General features: G+C 36.4%; 1 protein-coding gene across 2 annotated transcripts in view; it reads left to right on the top strand.

Moving 5' to 3' along the window:
• LOC122096126 (programmed cell death 6 interacting protein) overlaps positions 1-22,067 on the top strand; it is a 62,078-nt gene that overhangs the window by 34,477 nt on the left and 5,534 nt on the right. For both annotated transcript variants that reach the window (XM_042666544.1, XM_042666543.1), the window contains exons 11-16: positions 8,889-9,000; positions 10,164-10,333; positions 13,944-14,192; positions 15,680-15,814; positions 16,909-17,003; positions 21,170-21,293. In XM_042666544.1, the coding sequence (XP_042522478.1) occupies positions 8,889-9,000; positions 10,164-10,333; positions 13,944-14,192; positions 15,680-15,814; positions 16,909-17,003; positions 21,170-21,293 (885 nt within the window). The remainder of the gene's footprint in view (positions 1-8,888; positions 9,001-10,163; positions 10,334-13,943; positions 14,193-15,679; positions 15,815-16,908; positions 17,004-21,169; positions 21,294-22,067) is intronic.

Raw genomic sequence — 22,067 nt, 5'->3', positions numbered from 1 at the left:
ACATGATATGGTATGTTTTGAAAGATGTTATTCAAGTAAAACCTACCTTTTGGTATCCAGTAGGAATTGAGACTGGAGGGTTTCATGGAATAACATTCAACACCAGGGTGAATGCATTGTAGCTTAGAGCTTGATCTTCAGCTTCAGAGGAAATTCTGTTGAGAATGAGTTCATTGTTAAGAGAAAATAAATGCATGTTAATGAAATTGACAGAGCCATTGTATCATACTAGTATACAATGGAAAACTATTGCACAAACGATATCAAGTCCTCATAGTTAATAATTTCTTTTGTACATAATATCTGTGTGAATGTAGAATCAGACAAAGGAAGTTAGACCATCCAATGGTGGTTGAATTCATTTACTTTGAAGAGATGGCACTTTTTCAATGAAATATTCTAAAGTTGTTTTGGTTAAAGCTAACTATTTACCAGTGTAATTCTCTTCCTGGTGGCTTTGCACTTCCCAATTTCTGTATTTAACGAATACATTTAAACTGGTTAGAAAGCTTTTGCTAGTTTGAGTTACATATTCTCTTTTGTTCTCTTACCAGTGCTTTTAATACATAATATTTTGATTTGTCAGTTAGCTTTCAGAGAATATGCTTTACTTCACTTTCTGAGTACTGTGAGGAAGAGGAAGTATTTCTTTTCTTTTCTTTTTTTGTCGGTTGTGGGGCCTGAACTCTGGACCTGGGTGCTGTCTCTCAGCTCTTCAGATTAAGGCTAGTGCTCTACCACTTGAGCCACAGGGCCACTTACGGTTATTTTTGCGTAGATGGTACTGAGGAATCAAACCCAGGGCCTCATGCATGCAAGGCAAACACTCAACCACTGAGCCACCTTCCCAGCCCAGAATTTCTAAGTACTTAGGATATTGTGAAGTATGTGATTGATAATTTTTACCTCCCTGGATTACTGCAAAGATTAAATCAAGACAGTGAAATACCTAGCTCTTGGGACTCATAGTCTGTTCTTAATAAATTATAGCTATATTATGGTTACATTATCACAGTGGTAATGCAACTGTTATAACTTGATAATGAGAATGAAGGTTGTTATTCATCTTTCAATGTATATCAGCTTGAAAAAAGAGTGGGGGCTGGGAAGGTGGCTCAGTGGTAGAACACTTGCCTTGCATGCCTGAGGCCCTGGGTTCGATTCCTCAGCACCACATAAGCAAAAAGAAAAAACCTGGAAGTGTTGCTGTGGCTCAAGTGGTAAAGCACTAGCCTTGAGCTGAAGAGCTGAGGGACAGCGCCCAGGCCCAGAGTTCAGGCCCCACGACCGGACCAAAAAAAAAAAAAAAAAGTTAGAGTGGGAACTTACTGCATTACTGACTTGGGAAAGCTGCTTATGAGGGATTCTACCCTATGCCGTCAGCATTCATCTGCCTTGCCTGTAAAGACATAATAATCAGAAAAACTAAACGCGATCATTAGTATTGTGTAGTTGAGTACTAAATCTTTGCTGCTGCCAAACTTGTTAGAAATTCAGAATCTCGGACCTGAATTAAAATCTGCATGTTGATTCATCTGGAAATTAAGATGAGAAAGTTGTGAAGTAGAGTAATAGATGTGCCTGCTACTTAGTCTAAGTTAGACATTAGGTATTACATCATTTCCTTGATGTTTAAGATGATATTGAATGGAAGATACACGTTTGGTTTTGTAAAAAGTACTTTTTTTTTTTTTGGGTCCAATTGTGGGGCCTGAACTCTGGGCCTGGGCGCTGTCCCTCAGCTCTTCAGCTCAAGGCTAGCTAGTGCTCTACCACTTGAGCCACAGCGCCACCTCCGGCTTTTTTCTTTTTGCTTATGTGGTGCTGAGGAATCGAACCCAGGGCCTCAGGCATGCAAGGAAAGCGCTCTACCACTGAGCCACCTTCCCAGCCCCTAAAAAGTACTTTTTTTAATCAAAACTTTGCTTACTGAAATGTCATCAGTTATGAGAAGAATTTTTATAACTATGAATGTGAAAAAATTCATCTTATACAGTAGTGTTTGTCTTCATCTCAGTATGAAGCACATTTTTATCTTATTTGTAACAGCCTTGTAAGGAAGGTTTTCTTTTACTCTATTAGTTGTACTTACAGACTCTCCTTTTATATTTGGAGAGTCTCCTTTTAAGTAAGGTGTTAAGTTGTGAAGTTGTAAAACTATTACTTTTTTGCATTATTTGTCTCTCTAGTAGCTTTCACACACTTTGTTTTGGTGTTGATTTTTAGAAATTTTTAGGGTTTTTTCTTTATTTCTATTTCTATTTATTTTTGCTAGTACAGGGTTTGAACTGAAGGCTGCATAATTTCTCAGCTTGCTTGCTTGGTGTTCTATCCCTTGAGCTATACTTCTAGCCCGGCTTTTTGCTGGTTATTTTGAAGTTGTAGCAACCAGGCTGGCTTTGAACTGTGATCCTCTAGATTGGTTAGCCTCCTGAATAGCTTGGATTACAAGAATTACCCGTGATACCCAGTGTAATTTTTTTCTTTCATATTTTTAAAAATTTAATTTACAAATTTAAATTAAGGAGTTATACAAAGGAATTATAACTCTGTATGTAAGGTAATGAATACAGTGCTTCTTGGACAATGTCACCCCTTACTGTGCTTTTCTTTATTTTCCCTTGTAATTTTGGTACTTAATAATTTATCATTGTTGTTTCCTATAAATGTTGGATCTATAAATCTTGGATTTTTTTCAGTTTTTTTTTTTTAAATTTGTTTATTTTGGTGTTGATACTGGGACTTGAGCTCAGGGCCTGATGCTCTCTCTTGGCTTTTTCGTTCATGTTTGGTGTTCTGCCACTTGTGCCGTGTTTCTGTTTTTGGCTTTTTGCTGGTTAGTTAGAGATAAGAATCTTAAGGATTTATCTTCCCTGGCTGGCATTGAATTGCCATTCTCAGATTTCCACCTCCTGAGTAGCTAAGGTTATAGATGTGAGCCACTGGCACCTGGATTCCCTCCTCCTACCCCCCAATACTGGGGTTTGAACTTGGGGAGGCTTTGTGCTTGCAAGACAGGTACAAGTTGAGCCATGCTTCCAGTCCATTTTGCACTAGTTACTATTTTTAATGTAGTCTTTTCTCCTGGACTGTCCTGTATTATGATCTTCCTATATATAAATGTATCCCTAGTTGGATTATGGGAGCATACCACTGCATGTATTTTTTCCGATGAGATAGGATTTCATGAACTTTTTACCCTTTTTTCAGTCCCCCAAAGATGATAGTATTACAGGTGTATACCATTACGCCCAACTCCTTTTTTCCTTTGTTCTGTCATCTCCTTTTCTTGTTAGATTGCTGGTGGGGCTTCAGAATCAGTTGTAAATATCACTTATGGTCTTTTTTTTTTTTTTTTTTAAACCATTTCTCTCTGTGTTCTTTCAGAGACTACGTAAGCATCCTAGATTGTTGGTTGGCTTGTAGCTATGCCTTTTTTGTTCTGTTCAGTGTGTGTGTGTGTGTGTGTTTGTGTGTTTGTTTGAATTTCCTTGATCTTTTTCCTTTCCAAGATATCTAGTTGTTTTAAAACATCTCATCTATCTCATATTTATCTTAAACTTTGCTCTCTCCTCCCTTCCTTTCTTTGCCATTTTTCCCTTCCTTTTTATTTGAGGTAAAATTCACCTGACATTCACCATCAACTTGGTTAAAATGCATCGAATGACCTTTAGTACCATCACAATGTTGTGGAGCATTCATACTTTAGTTGCAGGAACTCTACCTATCAGCAGTAACTTGCTCTCACTTTTCCTCTACTGCTGGCAACTATGAATATGTATGTTTCTGTCTGTTCTGGATGTTTTATAATAATGGAATCCTTTCATATGTGGCCTTTTGAGATTGGCTGGTTTTAACATGTTTTCAGTCCTCATACTGTTCATGCATCAGTGCTTCGTGAAAGTTAAATAGTATGTTACTTATGGGCATGCCATATTTTGTTCCTCACTACTGGAGGTTTTACTTTGTTGTGAATGCTACTGCTATTAGTGTGTATGATTGTAAAAGTTTTAATTTGAACATGTGTGTTTTCAGTTTTGTTGGATATATGTGAAAGATCACAATTGCTGGGTCAAGTGGTAAGTCCAACTTTAATTTTTTGAGGACCTGCCAAACTGTTTTGCTGAGTAGCTGTACCAGTTTACATTCCTGACAACAGTGTGTGAGGGCTATAGTGTATTCACATCCTAGTCAGCCCTTGAAATTGTTCTATTAAAAACAAGTGTAGCTTACTCGGTGTGTATGAAGTGGTATGGATTTGATTTACATTTTCCTAATGGCTAATCATTAGGACGAGTATCTTCTCACTTGCTTGTTTGTCACTTGTGTCCCTTTTTTGGAGAAATGTCTAAGCCTTCAGCCTTTAAAAAACCATATTGTCTTTTTGTTGATGAATTATAAGGGTGTCATATATTTTTATATTATACAGTATTATTTTGTATTATGCATTATACATTATATGATTTACAGATATCTTTTCCTATTCTGTGGATGATCTTTTCATTCTTATGAAATTGTTCTTTTGTGTAGAAGAATTAAAATTTTCTTTTGGTGGTGCTGGAGTTCGAATTTGATAGACACTCTTATCAGTTGACGTGCCCCCCAGACCTTTTTGCTTTTGTTAATTTCTATATAGGATATTGTATTTTTGGCCTGGACTTTGAGCCTCCCTATTTCCTCTTTCTCTGTAGTTGTGATGACAGGTACACACACTGCCTAGCCAAATGTTTTAAGTTTTGAAGTACAGTTATGTAATTTTTCCTTGTTTGTGTTTTTGGTGTCATTTAGGATTCTGTTGCTAAAAATTCAGGGTCATGAATACTTTTATATATTCTTCTTTATATATATTTTATATATTCTTCTTTAGCTCTTATGTTTGATCTCAAATCTTGAATGTGGTATGAAATCTAAGTTTATGCTCTTACCACTTTTTTTTTTTTTACTGTAGCTTTGTAAATGGGGGAGCTTAATCCTACAATTTTGCTCTATTCATTCAAGATTGTTTTTCTATTTGGAGACTCTTAAAATTTCATATAAATTTTTGGATTAGATTATCAAGTTTTTCAATAAAAAGTGAAATTTGATAAGGATTGCATTTTTTTTTTTGTCAGTCGTGGGGCTTGAATTCTGGGTCTAGGTGCTGTCCCTCAGCTCTTCAGTTCAAGGCTAGTGCTCTACCACTTGAGCCATAGCACCACTTCTGGTTTTCTGGTGGTTAATTGGAAATAAGAGTTTCATGGAGGGCTGGGAAGGTGGCTCAGTGGTAGAGTGCTTGCCCCGCATGCATGAGGCTCTGGGTTCGATTTCCTCTGCACCACATAAATGGAAAGAGCCAGAAGTGGTGCTGTGGCTCAAGTGGTAGAGCACTAACCTTGAGCTGAAGAGCTGAGGGACAGGGCCCAGGCCCAGAGTTCAAGTCCCACAACCAACAACAACAAAAAAAGGATAATTATTTGCTGGGCGCTGGTGGCTCACGCCTGTAATCCTAGCTACTCAGGAGGCTGAGATCTGAGGATCGTGGTTCAAAGCCAGCCCGGGCAGGAGAGACTGTGAGACTCCTATCTCCAATAAACCACCAGAAAACTGGAAGTGGCGCTGGAGCTCAAGTGGTAGAGCCCTCGCCTTGAGCTGACGAGCTGAGGGACAGCGCCCAGGCCCAGAGTTCAAGCCCCACGACCGACCAAAAAAAAAAAAAAAAGAGTCTCATGGACTTTCCTGCCCAGCTGGCTTTGAACTGTGATCCTCAGACCTCAGCTTCTTGATTAACTAGGATTACAGGCATGAGCCACCGGTGCCTGGCTACACTAAGTTTTTAAATCAGTTTGAGGAGTATTTCCAGTCTCAACAATGTTATGTCTTACCCATGAACACAGGATATCTTACCATTTTTTTTTTGTCTTAAATTTTTTCAACAGTGTTATATAGATTTCAGTGTATAGTCATTGTAATACCTGTTTGGTAATTTATTTCTAATTATTTTATTCATTTTGATGTTACTATAAATGAATTAAAATACTTCTTTTTTGGACTGTTTATTACTAAAGTTTGAAATATGTGAAATTCTATGTGAATTTTATTTTTTACAGTTTTACTGAAATTATTAATTTTTTGCCTGCCTACCTGCCTGCCTTACTCCTTCCCTCCCTCCCTTCTTCGCTTCCTCTCTTCCTTTCTACCAGTCCTAGGGTTTGAACTTGGGGCTTGGGCCCTGTGGCTAGTGCTCTGCCACTTGAGCCATACTCCATTTTTGGCTAATTGGAGATAAGAGTTGCACAGACTTTGCTCCCTGGGGCGGATCTAGGGTGCATTCCTCAGATCTCAGCTTTCTGAGTAGCTAGATTATATGCATGAACTATGGGTGCCTGGAATCAATCTTTAGTATTTTCTGCATATATGTTTTTATCAAATGCAACTGGAGATAGTTTTACTTTTTCCTACCAATTTGGATGTTTTTATTCTTGCCTAATTTTTGTGGTATTACAGTGGTGAGAGTGGACATCCTTTTGTTTTTTAATCTTACAGGGAAGCTTCCAGTGTTTAATTATTTATTTTTCTAGTTTTTTTTTTTTTAGTAAGCAAAGTCATGTGTCACTTTAATGTGGGGGTATATTCTAAGAAACACTTGTTAGGTGACTTTTGTCATTGCGCAGATATCAGAGTGTACTTACAGCATCATTAGGCATGTAATTTTATGGTACTACTGGAAGAAAAACATGGCTATGTATGTGGTGCAAGACTGATTGATTTTAGCTGTTAGTTGTTCAGAGATGGCCTATATTCGTGTATTGTGTTGAGGAAGTTCAATACACCTGGCTCCTTGAGTGAAATCCATCTTTTCTCCTTCCTTGAGAACTTATACATAAAGTTCCTTTCTTTCTCCTTTCCTATGTGGGAGGCATGGGTAGGATTGCCTGATTAAGGCTGCTCTGGGCAAAAATTTGAGACCCTATCAGGAAAATAAGGCAACAATGAGCTGGAGCAGTAGCTGAAGTGGTAGAGCACTCACTTAACAGGTATGAAGCCCTGAGTTCAAACTATGTTCTCCCCACAAAAATAAAAATATTCATTGCGAGTCTCTGATTTGTAACTTTCCTAGTTTAACAAAGAAAGTGCTTTTGTTCTCACTTCTTACTATATTGGTTCTACCTAGGTTTTTTGTTTCCTCCTCATATATTAAGTTCAGTGATGAACTTCATAGATGGCAAAGTATAGATAATAAGCCAGTTCTGGTTTTTGGCCTACTTTTGTATGCACTCACTAGCTGAATTCATTATCATTGTTAGAGGATTATAAAAATAATGTATGATAATATATTAATATAGATGATAATATATGATAGAGATTCTATGAGGCCTGCAAGGCCTAAAGTATTTCCTCTTTGGTATATGACAGAAAAGATTCTGTTCTGTGCCCTAAGTGATCAAGGCCCGTCACACACCCCTGGCTCTGGCCCTTGTGTCCATGGGTAGATTAAGCTCTTTCTTGTGTTTCTTTACAACTGAGCATTAGAAGGGAATTTTTATATGTGACATACAATTTTCAATTTGTGTACTGGGATAGAAGTCAGACTTACATAGCATAATTTCATTGTTCTTTTTGTTTTATGTTCAGAGGTTTGTCTTATGACGTCTGTTTATTTTATTTTGTTTTTGTGGTACTGAGGAATTGAACCCAGGGCTTCATGAATGTTAGGCAAGCACTGAACCACTAAGCCACATTCCTAGCCTCTGTTTATTTTAATCTTAAACATTTCTTCAAAGTACTTTGATACTTTAAAGAAGTATTTTACTGAGAAATACTATGAGTAATGTAAACCTTACATTTTGTTACTGTTTTTGTTTTTTATGGTATTGAGCATGAAGCTTAGCACCTTGCACATGCTGGGCAATTGCTCATCCACTGATCTATACCCTAGCCCAATTTTATGACTTTTTATTTATTACATATAACTTAGGTTTCTACAAAAACAAAAAGTATTTTTTTCATTAATCAGTAGTGTACAAGTTTTTGTTATGAAGCTCACTTACTTTGGGCATGATTATTATTATTTTAATATAAAATGTTATATGCAGGGGTTACAGTTATGTGAGTCAGGTAAAGAGTACATTTCTTTTTGGACATTTTCACCCCTTCCCTCACACCCTGCCAGTTTTTCACTCCCATCCCCACCTACAAATTGTATAGTTCATTTTCAACAGTGTCTAGTGAGTACCACAGCTACATTTGTTTACCTTTAGTCCCTCCCATTTCTGTGCCTCCCTTTACCCTCCCATAGACATGTAAACAAACAGGACAAAAAAGAAAATGAAAGCAGCAACGAAGAAAGTACTTCTTATTTCTGGTTCCTGGAATTCATTTTGATAAATACTATTTTGTATGATCAGAGGCACTCTCTTAAGAGTATCCTTTTTTGGGGACTGGGAAGGTGGCTCAGTGGTAGAGCACTTGCCTTGCATGCATGAGGCCCTGGGTTCGATTCCTCAGCACCACATAAGCAAAAAGTAAAAAGCCAGAAGTGGCGCTGTGGCTCAAGTGGTAGAGTGCTAGCCTTGAGCTGAAGAGCTGAGGGACAGCGCCCAGGCCCTGAGTTCAGGCCCCACGACCGGATCTCTCCTCCGCCCCCCCCCCCCCCCCCCAAAAAAAAAAGAGTATCCTTCTTTGGTCTCACTATGTGTGAATGCCTAGAGTTCTGTATAATTTATCATGTACCAGTGTATTTTAGATCTAGTTTCCACATATGATATTTGTCTCCCTGAGCTTGGCTTACTTCACTGAGTGTGGTTTGTTGTAGGTACATCCATTTTCCTGGGGTATGATTATTTTTAAAATGCCTAAATTTTGTATGATAGAAATGGTATCTCAGTGTTTTTTTGCTTCCTTTTTTCAAGTCACTAAAATTGTTGGATGAAGAAGAAGCAACTGATAACGACTTAAGAGCAAAATTTAAGGATCGCTGGCAAAGGACACCATCCAATGACCTTTACAAACCTTTAAGAGCAGGTAAGAGTATATATAAATGACCTTCACTAGAATAGATTCTTGATTTGTACCCATGGTTTTGCTTGATTAAGTTAGAATAAATTGTAAACTTATTTTTACTGAATTGTGTATTACTACAAAAATTGTGTTTTCTCTTACAATAGATCCCTGTTCTTCCTAAGAAGAAAAAAAAAATGAACCTTTATTTCCTTTGCCAGCCTATCTTTATATTTAAAAATCATAGGAAGTCATATAGATGATTTTATAATTTTTTTTGTTGCAGGTGTTGGGGCTTGAACTTAGGGCCTGAGCTCTTTTTGCTCAGGATTAGTGCTCTACTTGTGCCACAGCCCTACTTCTGGTTCCTTTGGTGATTAAATAGAGATAAGATCTCCTGTCCTGCCCTAGCTAGTTTCGAACCGTGATCCTCAGATCTTGGCCTTCTGAGAAGCTAGGATTACAGGCATAAACCACTGGTGTCTGGCTCTATTTAAATATTTTGTACTTATGATATACCTCATGACTAGGGACTTATTTATCTTCACACTTTTTTTTTTTCCACCTAAAATATGTCTACTGGTTTTTAAAGTCAAGTTGTCTTTTTTTTTTTTTTTTTTTGTCAGTCATGGGGCTTGAACTCTGGGCCTGGGTGCTGTCTCTCAGCTCTTCAGCTCAAGGCCAGCGCTCTACTGCTTGAGCCACAGTGCCACTTCCGGTTTTCTAGTGGTTTATTGGAAATAACAGTCTCACAGACTTTCCTGCCCGGGCTGGCTTTGAACTTCGATCCTCAGATCTCAGCCTCCTGAGTAGCTAGGATTATAGGTGTGAGCCACCGGCACCCAGCTTTCAAGTTGTCTTTTGAGATAATTCTTTTTATATGTTATGTTCAATTTTTTGAGTGACTAATACCTTCTGATATTCATTGAGTATAGGAAAAGATTAGACTAATGTCATTGTGCTTTTATTTGGCACCAGATTATACCAAATTTAACATGTGTCTATGCTTCTGACTTTATTTTTCCAAAACCAAAAATGCCAAGATTGACAACTGAGATTTTATTTAGTAATTTGGGGCCTATAGGAATGGAAGATGAGTGAAGTTGAGGATGAGAACTTAAAAGTACATATGGTCCATAAATATTGCTGTTAGAATTATGCTAAGCTCTGGAAACTTTTTTCCTCAGAGGGGACCAACTTCAGAACAGTTTTAGACAAAGCTGTACAAGCAGATGGCCAAGTGAAAGAACGTTATCAGTCTCATCGTGATACCATTGCACTTTTGTGTAAGCCAGAGCCTGAGCTGAATGCTGCCATCCCCTCTGCTAACCCAGCAAAGACCATGCAGGGCAGCGAGGTAAGAGGGTGAAAGTTGGTGTGAGTGGTCATTGCTTATAAAAATTGTGTTCAGGCTATTGTGCACAGTGAACTGCTAATGTCTTACTGTCCTCTTTAAAAAACACACAAGTTTGCTGTGAGTATAACTGTAATAGAACATTTGCTTAGTACACACAAGCCTATAGGTATGATCCCCAGCATATATACACATGTATATATACACATATACTTGCTTGTGTGTATGTATATATACATATATATATGTATTTATAAACATATACACACATATTTATTCAGAAATAACTGGGGGTTGTTTAAAATACTTAAAATATTATATATGGTTTGATAGGTAATTATTACTGATATTAATGTTAAAATTTCATTCTTTAAATGCCTTAATGAGGATGTACTAAATTCTAGATACTTCATATATTCACAGTATTCAAGTTTCATAAAAGAGGGCCTTGGAAGTATAGAAACTTCCCTGGAGTTAAAAGCAAACAAAACTGGGTTTAGCTATATAATCTTGTGACTATAATTTCTTCTTTTAAAAGATTGCATAGTACCTTCCACTATATTCTGCTAGGATTATTTCTCAAGGGAAAATTGACAACTTAATAAATGGGTAACATCATCATGGTATTTCTTTCTTTTTTTTTTTTTTTTTTTTTTTGTCGGTCATGGAGCTTGAACTCTGGGCCTGGGCGCTGTCCCTGAGTTCTTCAGCTCAAGGTGAGCTCTCTACCACTTGAGCCACAGTGCCCACTTCTGGCTTTTTCTGTGTATGTGATAAGGAGGAATTGGACCCAGAGCCTCATGCATGGGAGGCAAGTACTTTACCACTGAGCCACCTTTCTAGCCCCTCATCATGGTATTTCTAACTGTGGTAGGAAGGAGAAAATCAGTAGTAGGGAATCTTATTTGAAAAGTCCTAATGAGAGGATCACATAGCATGTAAAATTGAATGGATAAATGCTCTGAGATAGGAGATGTAGATGTGCCAGAGTACACTGGAAAATAAGCCAAAAACAGTTGAGTTTCCTGAGATAGTAGATTTTGAAAGCTAACAATATTGTTGCCTATTTGTCTTTTTTACAGAATGATTTCATGTGTTTAACACTTACTAGAAGACACTCAACTAAGTACTTTGAAAAGCTGACAAATGGATTGATACCCAATTTGTAGTTCAATGTGGAAAATTAGTCATGTACAAAGATAATTAATGAAGGATAGAGCTTAAAAGGAAACAAAGTATACTGTGAGGGTTTAGATCAAGAATTGAAACTTCAGCAGCTTGAAAATTGCAATCTAAAATAAGGTTATGACCAAAATAAAAAAAAAAAGAACTTGCAATATAAGGAATCTATAAAATTGTCCAGTTTATTATTTAAATTAAATTGTTTTTAAATTTGTATTTTGGACACTATTTGCTTTTAGAATGACAGATCCCTGAACTTACAGTTAAAGGTAGGGAAACAGCAGATCACACACGTGATTTAAACACAAGTGATGATAATCAGAGGCTCACTGAGAACTTTTCCACCTCAAACCGAGCTGTGTAGTACACTTGGGAACTAAAACTTTTTGTTTTTAAAATTTCTTTTGTGTCTTCAAGCTTACTGTTTTTGACCATATTTGGTAAAAATGTATAATTTGTGACTGAGGCAGGCTTACTGTGTACAGTTAGGCATGAAACTCAACTATCAAGTAGCAGTGGTTAATATGATTGAACTGTTACCCTTTGATACAAATCAGGTTAGCCACTTTATTTGTTATTTCAGTCTTCACAGTGGTCCTGAAATAGGTATAATTTCTATTTTACAGGTGAATTTTCCAGTGCTTACTAAATATCTTTTAAGTGCTTTTCTTGTCCTTTAAAAAGTTTAGAAATGCTTGTATTTGTAAACTGTCCTTGCAAGCCCATTGTGCCTACTAAAGGGAATATAATCAGAGTTGAAGTCGTTTTTTTCCTATGTAATTATCTTTCATCTTTATATTTTGTTTTTGTGTTTATTTTTATGATACTGGGTTCTGAACTCAGAACTTTATGCTTGCCAGGTAGGCATTTTACCATGCCTCCAGCCCTTTCTTGTACTGGTTAATTTTGAGATAGGGTCTTGCTTCCTGCCTGGCACATTTCTGGGCTGCCATACATCTATTTATGCTTCCTATAAAGCTAGGGTGATAAGCAAATACCATGTGTATAGCTATTGATTGAAAAAAGGTCTTAGGATTTTTTTTTTCCTTCTCGAGGGATGGCCTTATACTGTGATTCTTCCTATCTTTGCCCCTCTAAGTAGTTAGGATTACAGAGTGGCACCTGGCTAATTTTTTTGGAATGTGTTAAAAAAAAAAAGTTGTGATTCAAAGGTACATATAGAACAGTCTTATTCCTGCTAGGGAGTATATACTTCCTAGAAGTTACCAAATTTTTAATATGTTACTGGTTTGTCCTTATTGCTTTTTTTTTTACAAAAGACTCATTTTGTAAAGATGTCTCTAAATAATATATATCTTTATATTGTAATTTTTTTCTTACTCAGAATACAGTGATTTACAAATATGCTTTTGTACTACTCCTTCCCTTTCAAAAGCCTCCTCTCTTAAAAGTTAACACTAGGGCATTTAGGAAAAATGAGTGTGAACAGAAGGTCAAAGGAAGTTCACCTAAATTCAGAAGGAACTTCAGACTTTTCCTCAGGTTTTTCCTCTTCAGTAGGGAATATTACCTGTGGATATTACTGTCCAGGAACTGACCACTGAGGTAGGAAGGACAGGATAGCACAGCAATACTCAGTTGGAGAGGTCCACTGGAGTTGAGATTGCCATTGGTGAAAAGAAAGGGAGGAGGAGAGATGTGGTTTATGGGCATCATCCTTTGTATTTTCCCCAGCTTTCTTTCTGAAAACATTATGCAGGGTAAACAGATTGGGGCTGAGGAGGGGGGTTGGAGTTCTCCCTTATAGTCTTTTTTTTTTTTTTAAATTGTGAAAATACCATACAGAGGAGTTACAATTACATGGGCAAGATAATGAGTATATTTCTTATCAAGCATTGTTGCCTCCTCCTTTGTTTCCCCTTCCTCTCCCTTCCCATCTCCTCCCCCCCCTCCCCCCACTTACTAAGTATGATGAAATGAGTGTGGAGGAGGCAGCTTGAAAGCAACATTAGAGGCACTTGTATACTATTAATATAAAGGAGCACTTAAGATTTTGAATGTAAGCCAGAGGCTGCCTAGCTGACTAATGTTACTACTGGCTGTTATTATGTTGTAACCATGTTACTTAATTTTTCTGGGACTCAATTTCTTTATGTCTGAAATGAGATACAGTATATAGATATGCTATAACATTATAAGGAATTATATTTGTGAACTGTTTAGCACAGTGCCTGGTATAGCAAATTCAGTAAATTATAGCTTATATTACTGTTATTTAGTACTGCTCCTGTTATAATCTGAGTCAACAAAAGTACAATGTCTACACATAAATAATACCTGATGTATACTTTATACTATCTCTCTGAGAAAGTATCTCCCTCTGACCATGAATTAACCTTTGTATATTAATTCCTTCTTGAAATGGGCTTTTTGTTATTTAAATTAAGATACCTTTTTTTTTCTTGTTTAGGTGGTAAATGTCTTAAAGTCTTTATTGACAAACCTTGATGAAGTGAAGAAGGATAGAGAAAGTCTTGAGAATGACCTGAAATCAGTAAATTTTGACATGACAAGCAAGTTTTTGACAGCACTGGCTCAAGATGGTGTGATAAATGAAGAAGCGCTTTCTGTTACTGAACTGGATCGAATCTATGGCAGTCTTACAAATAAAGTCCAAGAATCTCTAAAGAAACAGGAGGGACTTCTAAAAAGTATTCAGGTAAAATTTATATACTTAATAGGATGTATGTTTAATAAGCTGCAGAAAGGATATGCCTGCACTACATGCAACTTGAGAGTCTGTGGTTCAGTGGGAAGTATGACATATCTATGTTTTGAAAATTTAACTCAAAACTCTTTAGTGCTAAAATGTTATATGTTGTAGTGCTTGATTTTTATATCAAGCAATGCTTGCTTTTTCAGATAAAATAGTAGTTTTTCCAAATATTTAGAAGACTTAAGGACTGAAGTGTGCCTCAGGTGGTATATAATATATGCATAGGTCCTGAGTTCAAACCCCAGTACCACCACCACTACCAAAAAATAAAAAGAAAACATTTATTTTTTGGCTATATGTGAGGAAAATCAAAATTAGTTGGAATCATTGCACATATTGCTGCAATTGTATGGCTAATCCATATACGCTTTAGATTTTCAACATAGTGCAAAATTAAATCTATTTAGATGTTTAAAGTTATTTATATTCATAAATATTTTTTAGACAATAAGACTGGAAAATTTGTCCTTTTAGTAGTTGGTATGCATTATTTCTGTTTGAATATTACAGTGTGTAGTGAATATTTCTATAAAATAAAAGGTATTCTAAATAAGTAAAAGAGGTTTTTTTTTTTTGTTTTTTGTTGTTGTTTTTGCCAGTCCTGGGGCTTGAACTCTAGGTCTGGTTACTGCCCTTGAGCTTCTTTTGCTCAAAGCTGGTACTCTAATACTTGAGCCACAATGCCACTTCCAGCTTTTTCTGTTTATGTGGTACTGAGGAATTGAACCCAGGGCTTCATGCAGGCTGGGCAAGCACTCTACTACTAAGCCACATTCCCAGCCCAGTGAAAGTTTTTTTTTTTTTTAATTCATTTTTATTTACTTTTTTGGTTCTGATCCTGGGCATTGAACTTGGGGCCTGAGTGCTGTCCTGAGGTTTTTTGTTTAAGACCTAGTGTTCTATCACTTGAGCCACAGCTCCACTTCTGACTTTTTGGAAGTTCATTGGAAATAGGAGTGTCACAAACTTTCCTGTCCTGGCTGGTTTCAAATCACGATCCTCAGATCTTAGCCTCTGAGTGGCTGGTTACTGGTGCCGGCATTAAAAGAGTTTATTTTGATGGTGTTTTTTTTGTTAAAGTTACAGATTAATAGAAATTGTAATGATTACTGGTTATATTTTGACATCTACTGAATTTGTGATATTTTTACTTAAGGAAAATTTCAAAGCATTGTACTATCTCCAAAGAAACATTACAGGGTCTAGTATATGACTCAAGTGGTACAGTGCTTTCCTGGCAAGTATGAGGACCTGAATTCAAGTCTCAGTTTCATAAAGAAAAAAAAATATCATATGAGGTGCTTCTAGTAATTTATATATGTCTGGAACCCTGAATAATTTTCACATTTGGGAGAAGGATCAATAAAAATGTAGTTGTTAAACTGATTTTATAAATAAATGCACATTATATCTACCTTTCTTTTAACAAGGTCTCACATCAAGAATTTTCAAAAATGAAACAATCTAACAATGAAGCTAATTTAAGAGAAGAAGTTTTGAAGAATTTAGCTACTGCATATGACAACTTTGTTGAACTTGTAGCTAATTTGAAAGAGGGCACAAAGGTATGAAGTACAGAGGAGAAATACTAGCTAATCAACTAGATGGGAAAATGTAGTTTGGAGGTTTATTGGTATTTCTATGTGGGTCAAATTATTCTTTGCCTGGAATTTGGTAGTTTTCATGCCTTTACCTTCTTGTTTGTTAAAAGGGAGAAAGCTTAATGAAGTTAGTCGCATTTTGTTAGAACTTTAAGAGTAAATTATATATTACAGCTGCAGAAAGGGAATATAAGTATTTCCTGTAGTGAGAATTAGGTCAAAAGGCCAATGACACCTTTTCGAGGATTAGAACTAGACCCATTTGAATGAATTATGAGGTACTAGGAGTAACCAATGCTGATCTTTGATTGAAAAGAGGCTGGGGATGCATGACTTTTATATTCTTCACTAGTGGTTTGTGATAGGCTTGTGATCTACTTGAGAATCAAAGTGCTTACTAACTATGTTTTAAGTGCTGTTCTTTTCTGTCCTTTAAAAACTTTATAGAGAGATGCTTGTATTTGTTCCTACTGATTATTACACTCCGTAGAGAACAAATGGCTTGTAAGTTTTCAGATGTATAATTTTGGTACTTAGTTCCATAATGATCACCGAATAGTTATCTTGATGAGATACATTTGGTATAAAGTACAATTCTCTGGAGAGATGATAAAATCACTGTGAAGGCTTCGGAATATAGAGAGGAGTAAAATGTCATTTTAGTTTGGATAAATACCTTGTTCAAATAGATAAGCTGAGGAAACTCCCTAGAGAGCCTTTGGATAGTCTTTTAAGGTTGACTGAAATAACGTCTGCATCTCTGTAGTGAATGTGAAATTTAAACCTTCACTAAATGGATTCAGGGTCATTACTAAATCATTGACTTTTTTCTAGAAATTGAGAACATGTTTATGATTGTGAAACTTTTACCATCTAGTTTTTGATGACAATGTTCTGTAAAAAATGATTTTCTTTACTAACTTTGAGTTACATAGAATAAGTTGCATAATAAGTGGTCTTTAGTGTTAAACCAGCATTGTTATTAGCTTTAGACTGTTATTACTCCCCAGGTTAACACCTATTTGTCTTTGTTACTTGGATTGCTTCTCTGTTTACAGTTTTACAATGAGTTGACTGAAATCCTACTCCGGTTCCAGAACAAATGCAGTGATATAGTATTTGCACGCAAAACAGAAAGAGATGAACTCTTAAAGTAAGTTTGTTTGATGTATCAAGTTCTAATTAAAAGTATTTTCTTAAAAAACAAAAGTCATGTTGAGCCAGGTGCTGGTAGATTATGCCTATAATCCTAGTTCCTCAGGAAGCTGAGATCTGAGCATCGCTTTTGAAATCCAGCCTGGGCAGGAAAGTCTTGTCAGACTCTTCAGTAAACTACCAAGAAGCTTAGGTACAGTGCACAGGACCAGCACATAAAAAAAGTCAGGTAGAAAACTTTGGGGATAAACTTGTAGTATGAGAGAACAATTTCTTTTCTGAGTATTTCTCTTCTGAGAATTGCTACAAAGTAACAAGCAAAGATCTGCACAGTTTGGGAATGGAAGGATGAAAAGGAGCAAAAAGTTAGGTAGAAGAAAGGGAGATCATGGTAGTGATGATAAAATGCCTGAGAGTAGATCTCAGGAAGCACAGTGAATAGACTCAGTGGCAAATAGATTCCTTGCATAAAATGAGACATACAACACTTGGGGAAGACAGGATGAATAGCCCAGAAAGTATCAGCAAAAAAAGTCCCTTTCTGAAGGAGCCATTACTTGCTTACTTATCAGTAGAAAGTTGACCCAGTAGTGATGAAAGATACTGTACCTTTGAAGATAGAAAAATGAACTTCTAAAAAATCTTAATAAAGAATACTCACCAGAGTATGAAAATTCTGAATGAACATTTCACAGTGAATTAAAACAACTATTACTCCCTGCATGATAAGCAGACATAAGATATAACAAAATAGGAAAATGATATTTAAGCCTAATTCATAGGCCACAGGCTAATTTACCTTGCTTATAAAGAACTCCTCGAACTTAGTAATGAAAAAAAAAAAGAAAAGTAAAAAAAGAAAGGACCGTAACTTTTGCAGAGCAGGGACTAGAAGTGACTCTTACACATGTGAAATAGCTGCTTCAGTATAAACAGAAAATTAAAATTAGTCTGAAGTAGCACTTTTCAGACTGGTGCCAGTCTGACAGTTGGCTAATATGTTGCATTGGCACGTTGTGGAAGTAGACATGATATATTGGTGTGAAAGTACAGAAAGGTGCAGTCTGTGTGAAGCAAAATTCCTTGAGTGTATCTAGTCTATTTTGGGGAATTTATTAGCATTTACTAGAAATGGCATATGAGCTTATTTATTTCTTCATTGCTTATGGGCATGGAAGAATTGTGTCCAGAGTTGGTGAAATAAAGTTGTATCTGTGCTGTGAAATTACTCTTTCCTCATGGTGACTACCTTTCTAACTGTGTGGAGCAGTTACTTCATGTTTTTGCACAGTATAGAAATGGAGTCATAAACTCTGGTTACTAGCTTTTTTTGAACACTGTACTTGAGAGACTCCTCCATTTAGTTGTGAATATTTATAGATCTTTATTCTCATTTCAGTGCAAATGAGATGCTTTCATTAGTTTGTAGTTTTGGGTTATTACACAGATTATCCTGGCACCAATGTTGTAAAATACAGTTGTCCTATCTAGATGTAGTGGTTACCTGTAATCCCAGAACTTGGGAGGCAAAGGCAGCAGAATTTTGAGTTTAATGAACTCAAATTGAGACCTTGTCTCATAAAGCAATTCACAAAAACAAAAAACACCACAAAACCAAAAAAAAAAAAACCAACAAAACCCCCAACAGATTAGTTTGCCAGTCTGCTGCTAGAAGTAAAAGAATAAATGAATTAGCTGTGTGGGACTGGTGGAATAAGGCTATAATTCCATGGTGAAATATTAAACAGTGATGTAAGCTACTGAAAATGTAGCTATAGAAAAAAAGAAATACTTAAAAGTAATATCAGTAGTGTATCTCATTTAAGTACATCTAGAATATTATCATTTGAACATGATACTTTTTTTACACCAGATCTTAGAATTCCAATATGTATCTTAAACTTAGAGTATACCCTTAATTCAGACTAGCTCCATTGTGGGTATTTTACAGCTATAGCTGCCCAGTGGTTCCTGCCTTAGATGTTGCCTATTTTTGGTGAGCAGGTATGCCCAGTGCTGCTGGGTACACATATAGGAAATAGTGCCCAGCTGCTATGTGGTATTGCCAGTCAGATTGCTCCAGTGTGGTTGTACTCATTTATATTACTAGCAGCACATTGTGAGAAGTCTTGTGGCTCCTCAGTTTCACCATTAATTATTCTGCTTGGCACATTGTGGTTATAATGTTCATTTTCTTGATGAGTGAGATGTAAACCTGTTAGCTAGAAGGTTTGAATTTTAATTCCTCATTTTAACTTCATTGAAATCTTTTCATGAAAAACTATCCTGACCTTTACTTTTCACAAATGATTTAGACTAATGTCATGGCATGGTTATTGGGTATAGGAATACTGGTGGCATTTTATTTTTGCTTTTTTACACTATTTGTCTTACAATTTAATAGCTTTGATTGATATCATTAGTAAATGAATAATTAGTGGGAGAGGTTTTTTTTTTTTTTGGGTCCAGTCATGGGGCCTGAACTCTGGGCCTGGGCGCTGTCCCTCAGCTCTTCAGCTCAAGGCTAGCTATTGCCCTACCACTTGAGCCACAGTGCCACTTCCAGCTTTTTTTCTTTTTGCTTATGTGGTGCTGAGGAATCGAACCCAGGGCCTCATGCATGCAAGGTAAGTGCTCTACCATGAGCCACCTTCCCAGCCCCAGGTTTTTATATCTCTCTCTCTCTCTCTCTCTCTATATATATATAAAATGATATTTCAAAATTGGACCTTTTAGAATTTTAATATTGGGTACAACTTTTCAGTTTACCTTGTAAGCAGTTATTTACTTAAATTAAGTAGTTTTGTTTTTTGATAATGGTGTGTTAAGTTTTTGTATTTGGAGTGACTATCCTTTAGCTAGGGTCCTTCTTGAGAGTTCAAGTGTAGGTGGTAGGTGTGAGGAGTTGCTGAGATTGCTGGGATTGTTACATCAGGGCAGATGTTCTGTATAGGCATTCAGAGACACGTGCTTGCTTTGTTCAATAACGTAGTGAGAACTTGAGCATAGTATTTTAGATGTAACAGGGCCTTATGAGATTTTGGGGATAATTACAGTTAAAATTTCTCCTAATGTTTAGTACTGTTTGAATGGCCTTTACAACATTATCTTTTGTAAGTTACCTTAGCAACAAATTGAGTTTTCTTTTGACATAATATATCTCAGTAATATATTTCTTAGAATAGCAGTTTCATCATATAGTTAACTTTCTCTCCTTCCTTCCTTCCTTCCTTCCTTCCTTCCTTCCTTCCTTCCTTCCTTCCATTGAGCCCAGGCCTTGTACATGCCAAGCACATATTCTACTACTTGAGCAGTGCTCTAACAGTTGTTTTTTGGGAGGTGGGTTGGGTAGGTAGTAATTCATTTACTTGGTTTATTGAGACAGAGTCTCACTGTAGCACAAGCTGTCCTCTAACTTGAAATCCCTCCTGCCTTAACCTCCTGAGTGCTAGGATTACATACCTGGCCATATTGTTTTGTATAAATGTTGATGTCATACAGTGATTCATGTATTAGCTAGATGATCAAATGGTTGTGGTTTCTGTTAAATTTGTGTGTGTGCACGCGTGCACGTGTGCTGGTATTGGGCTTGAACTCAGGGACTGAGTGTTATACCCAGCTGTTTTGCTTTAAAACGTGAGTCCCGGTTCCACCTCTGGCTTTTTGGTGGCTCATGGGAGGTAAGAGTTTCATGGACTTTCCTGACTGGGCTGGCTTCAGATTGTGATCCTCAGATCCTCAGCTTCCTGAGTAGCTAAGATTATAGGCATGAGCCACTGGTGCCTTGTGTTTTCTGTTACTTTTTGAGTAGTTTTTTTTTTGTCTTTTGTCTTTTTTATCTTTTGTCTGTAAATAATGAGCTGTCTTTTAGGGATGCTTGTCTAGTTTAACGTGTTCTTAAGTAGTAGTTATGATCTCTAAAAATATTTATCTTTAGTTGTAATCTTCAGAAATAAAATAGAACCTTATTTTGTTAAGCTGTACAAAGATGATTTATGTTTTAGTCATGAGTAGGAATGTTGTAAAAAAAATAGAAGTGCTATATTTCTAAAATATCATTATTTAGAGGCCATTATCTGTTTTACATGTGAAAAAAAAATCAGACTTGGTATTTATGTACTTTTTCTCCCCCACATTCTGTGTATTTATAATGTCTTTAAAAAGGGATTTGCAGCAAAGCATTGCCAGAGAACCTAGTGCTCCTTCAATTCCTACTCCTGCATATCAGTCCTCTCCAGCAGGGGGACATGCAACAGTTCCTCCAACACCAGCTCCAAGAAGCATGCCGGTTAGTACTGCCAGTATATTTGCAAGATGGAAGTGAACATTAGTTGCCTGCTCTAAAGGAAGAACAGTTTTCCTTTGGAGGTTCTAGTGGTCACCACCTGGGTCAGGTGGATGCATTTCAGTATGTAGAACACTGTATCATGAACTCTTGTGAAAAACTAAGCTGAGTTCAACCAAACCTTTAGAATGACTTTGTTTATAGCAAGTAAAGTGATTAAGTTAAACTGGTGTTAGCAAACAGTTGGCTATTCTAGAACATGAGACATTATATGTGACATAAGAGTTGATCTTTTCTAATATACATAAGGTGTTCTAGGTTAAAAGAATTAAAAGATTTATTCTAATTAAGCACAATGCAAAGATTGTGATTTGTGTTTAGCTCATAAAAACAGCCACAAGAGCTTTATCTGTGATAATGTTGGATCTGGAGTGGATATTTAGTGATACTGAGAATAATTGCTAAATGATTTTATAGAACAATTTTCTTACTGTGACTTGAATGCTGAAATCTGGTGTCAGGTTTGTAACTTTCAAGTGGATCTGCAAATGTATAGATAAATACGGAGATAGCTACATGAAAGAAGTATTATAGTGTTAATAGTTACAGAATTCCATATAGATGTATGATTGCTTTATTATAATTTTCTTTTAAGTTTTCAGATGTTTGGAGTTTTTTTTTTTTAAATAAAGAAGCTTAGGGACTAGGTGGAGAAAAAAAAATATATATATATATACCATATACCTTAATGCTACTTTCCATCTCAGTTGTCCAACC

This window comes from Dipodomys spectabilis, unplaced genomic scaffold, assembly GCF_019054845.1.
Source record: "Dipodomys spectabilis isolate Male_0828 unplaced genomic scaffold, ASM1905484v1 ptg000365l, whole genome shotgun sequence".
Taxonomy (NCBI): Eukaryota; Metazoa; Chordata; class Mammalia; order Rodentia; family Heteromyidae; genus Dipodomys; species Dipodomys spectabilis.
This window is presented reverse-complemented; position numbering and strand designations above follow the sequence as displayed.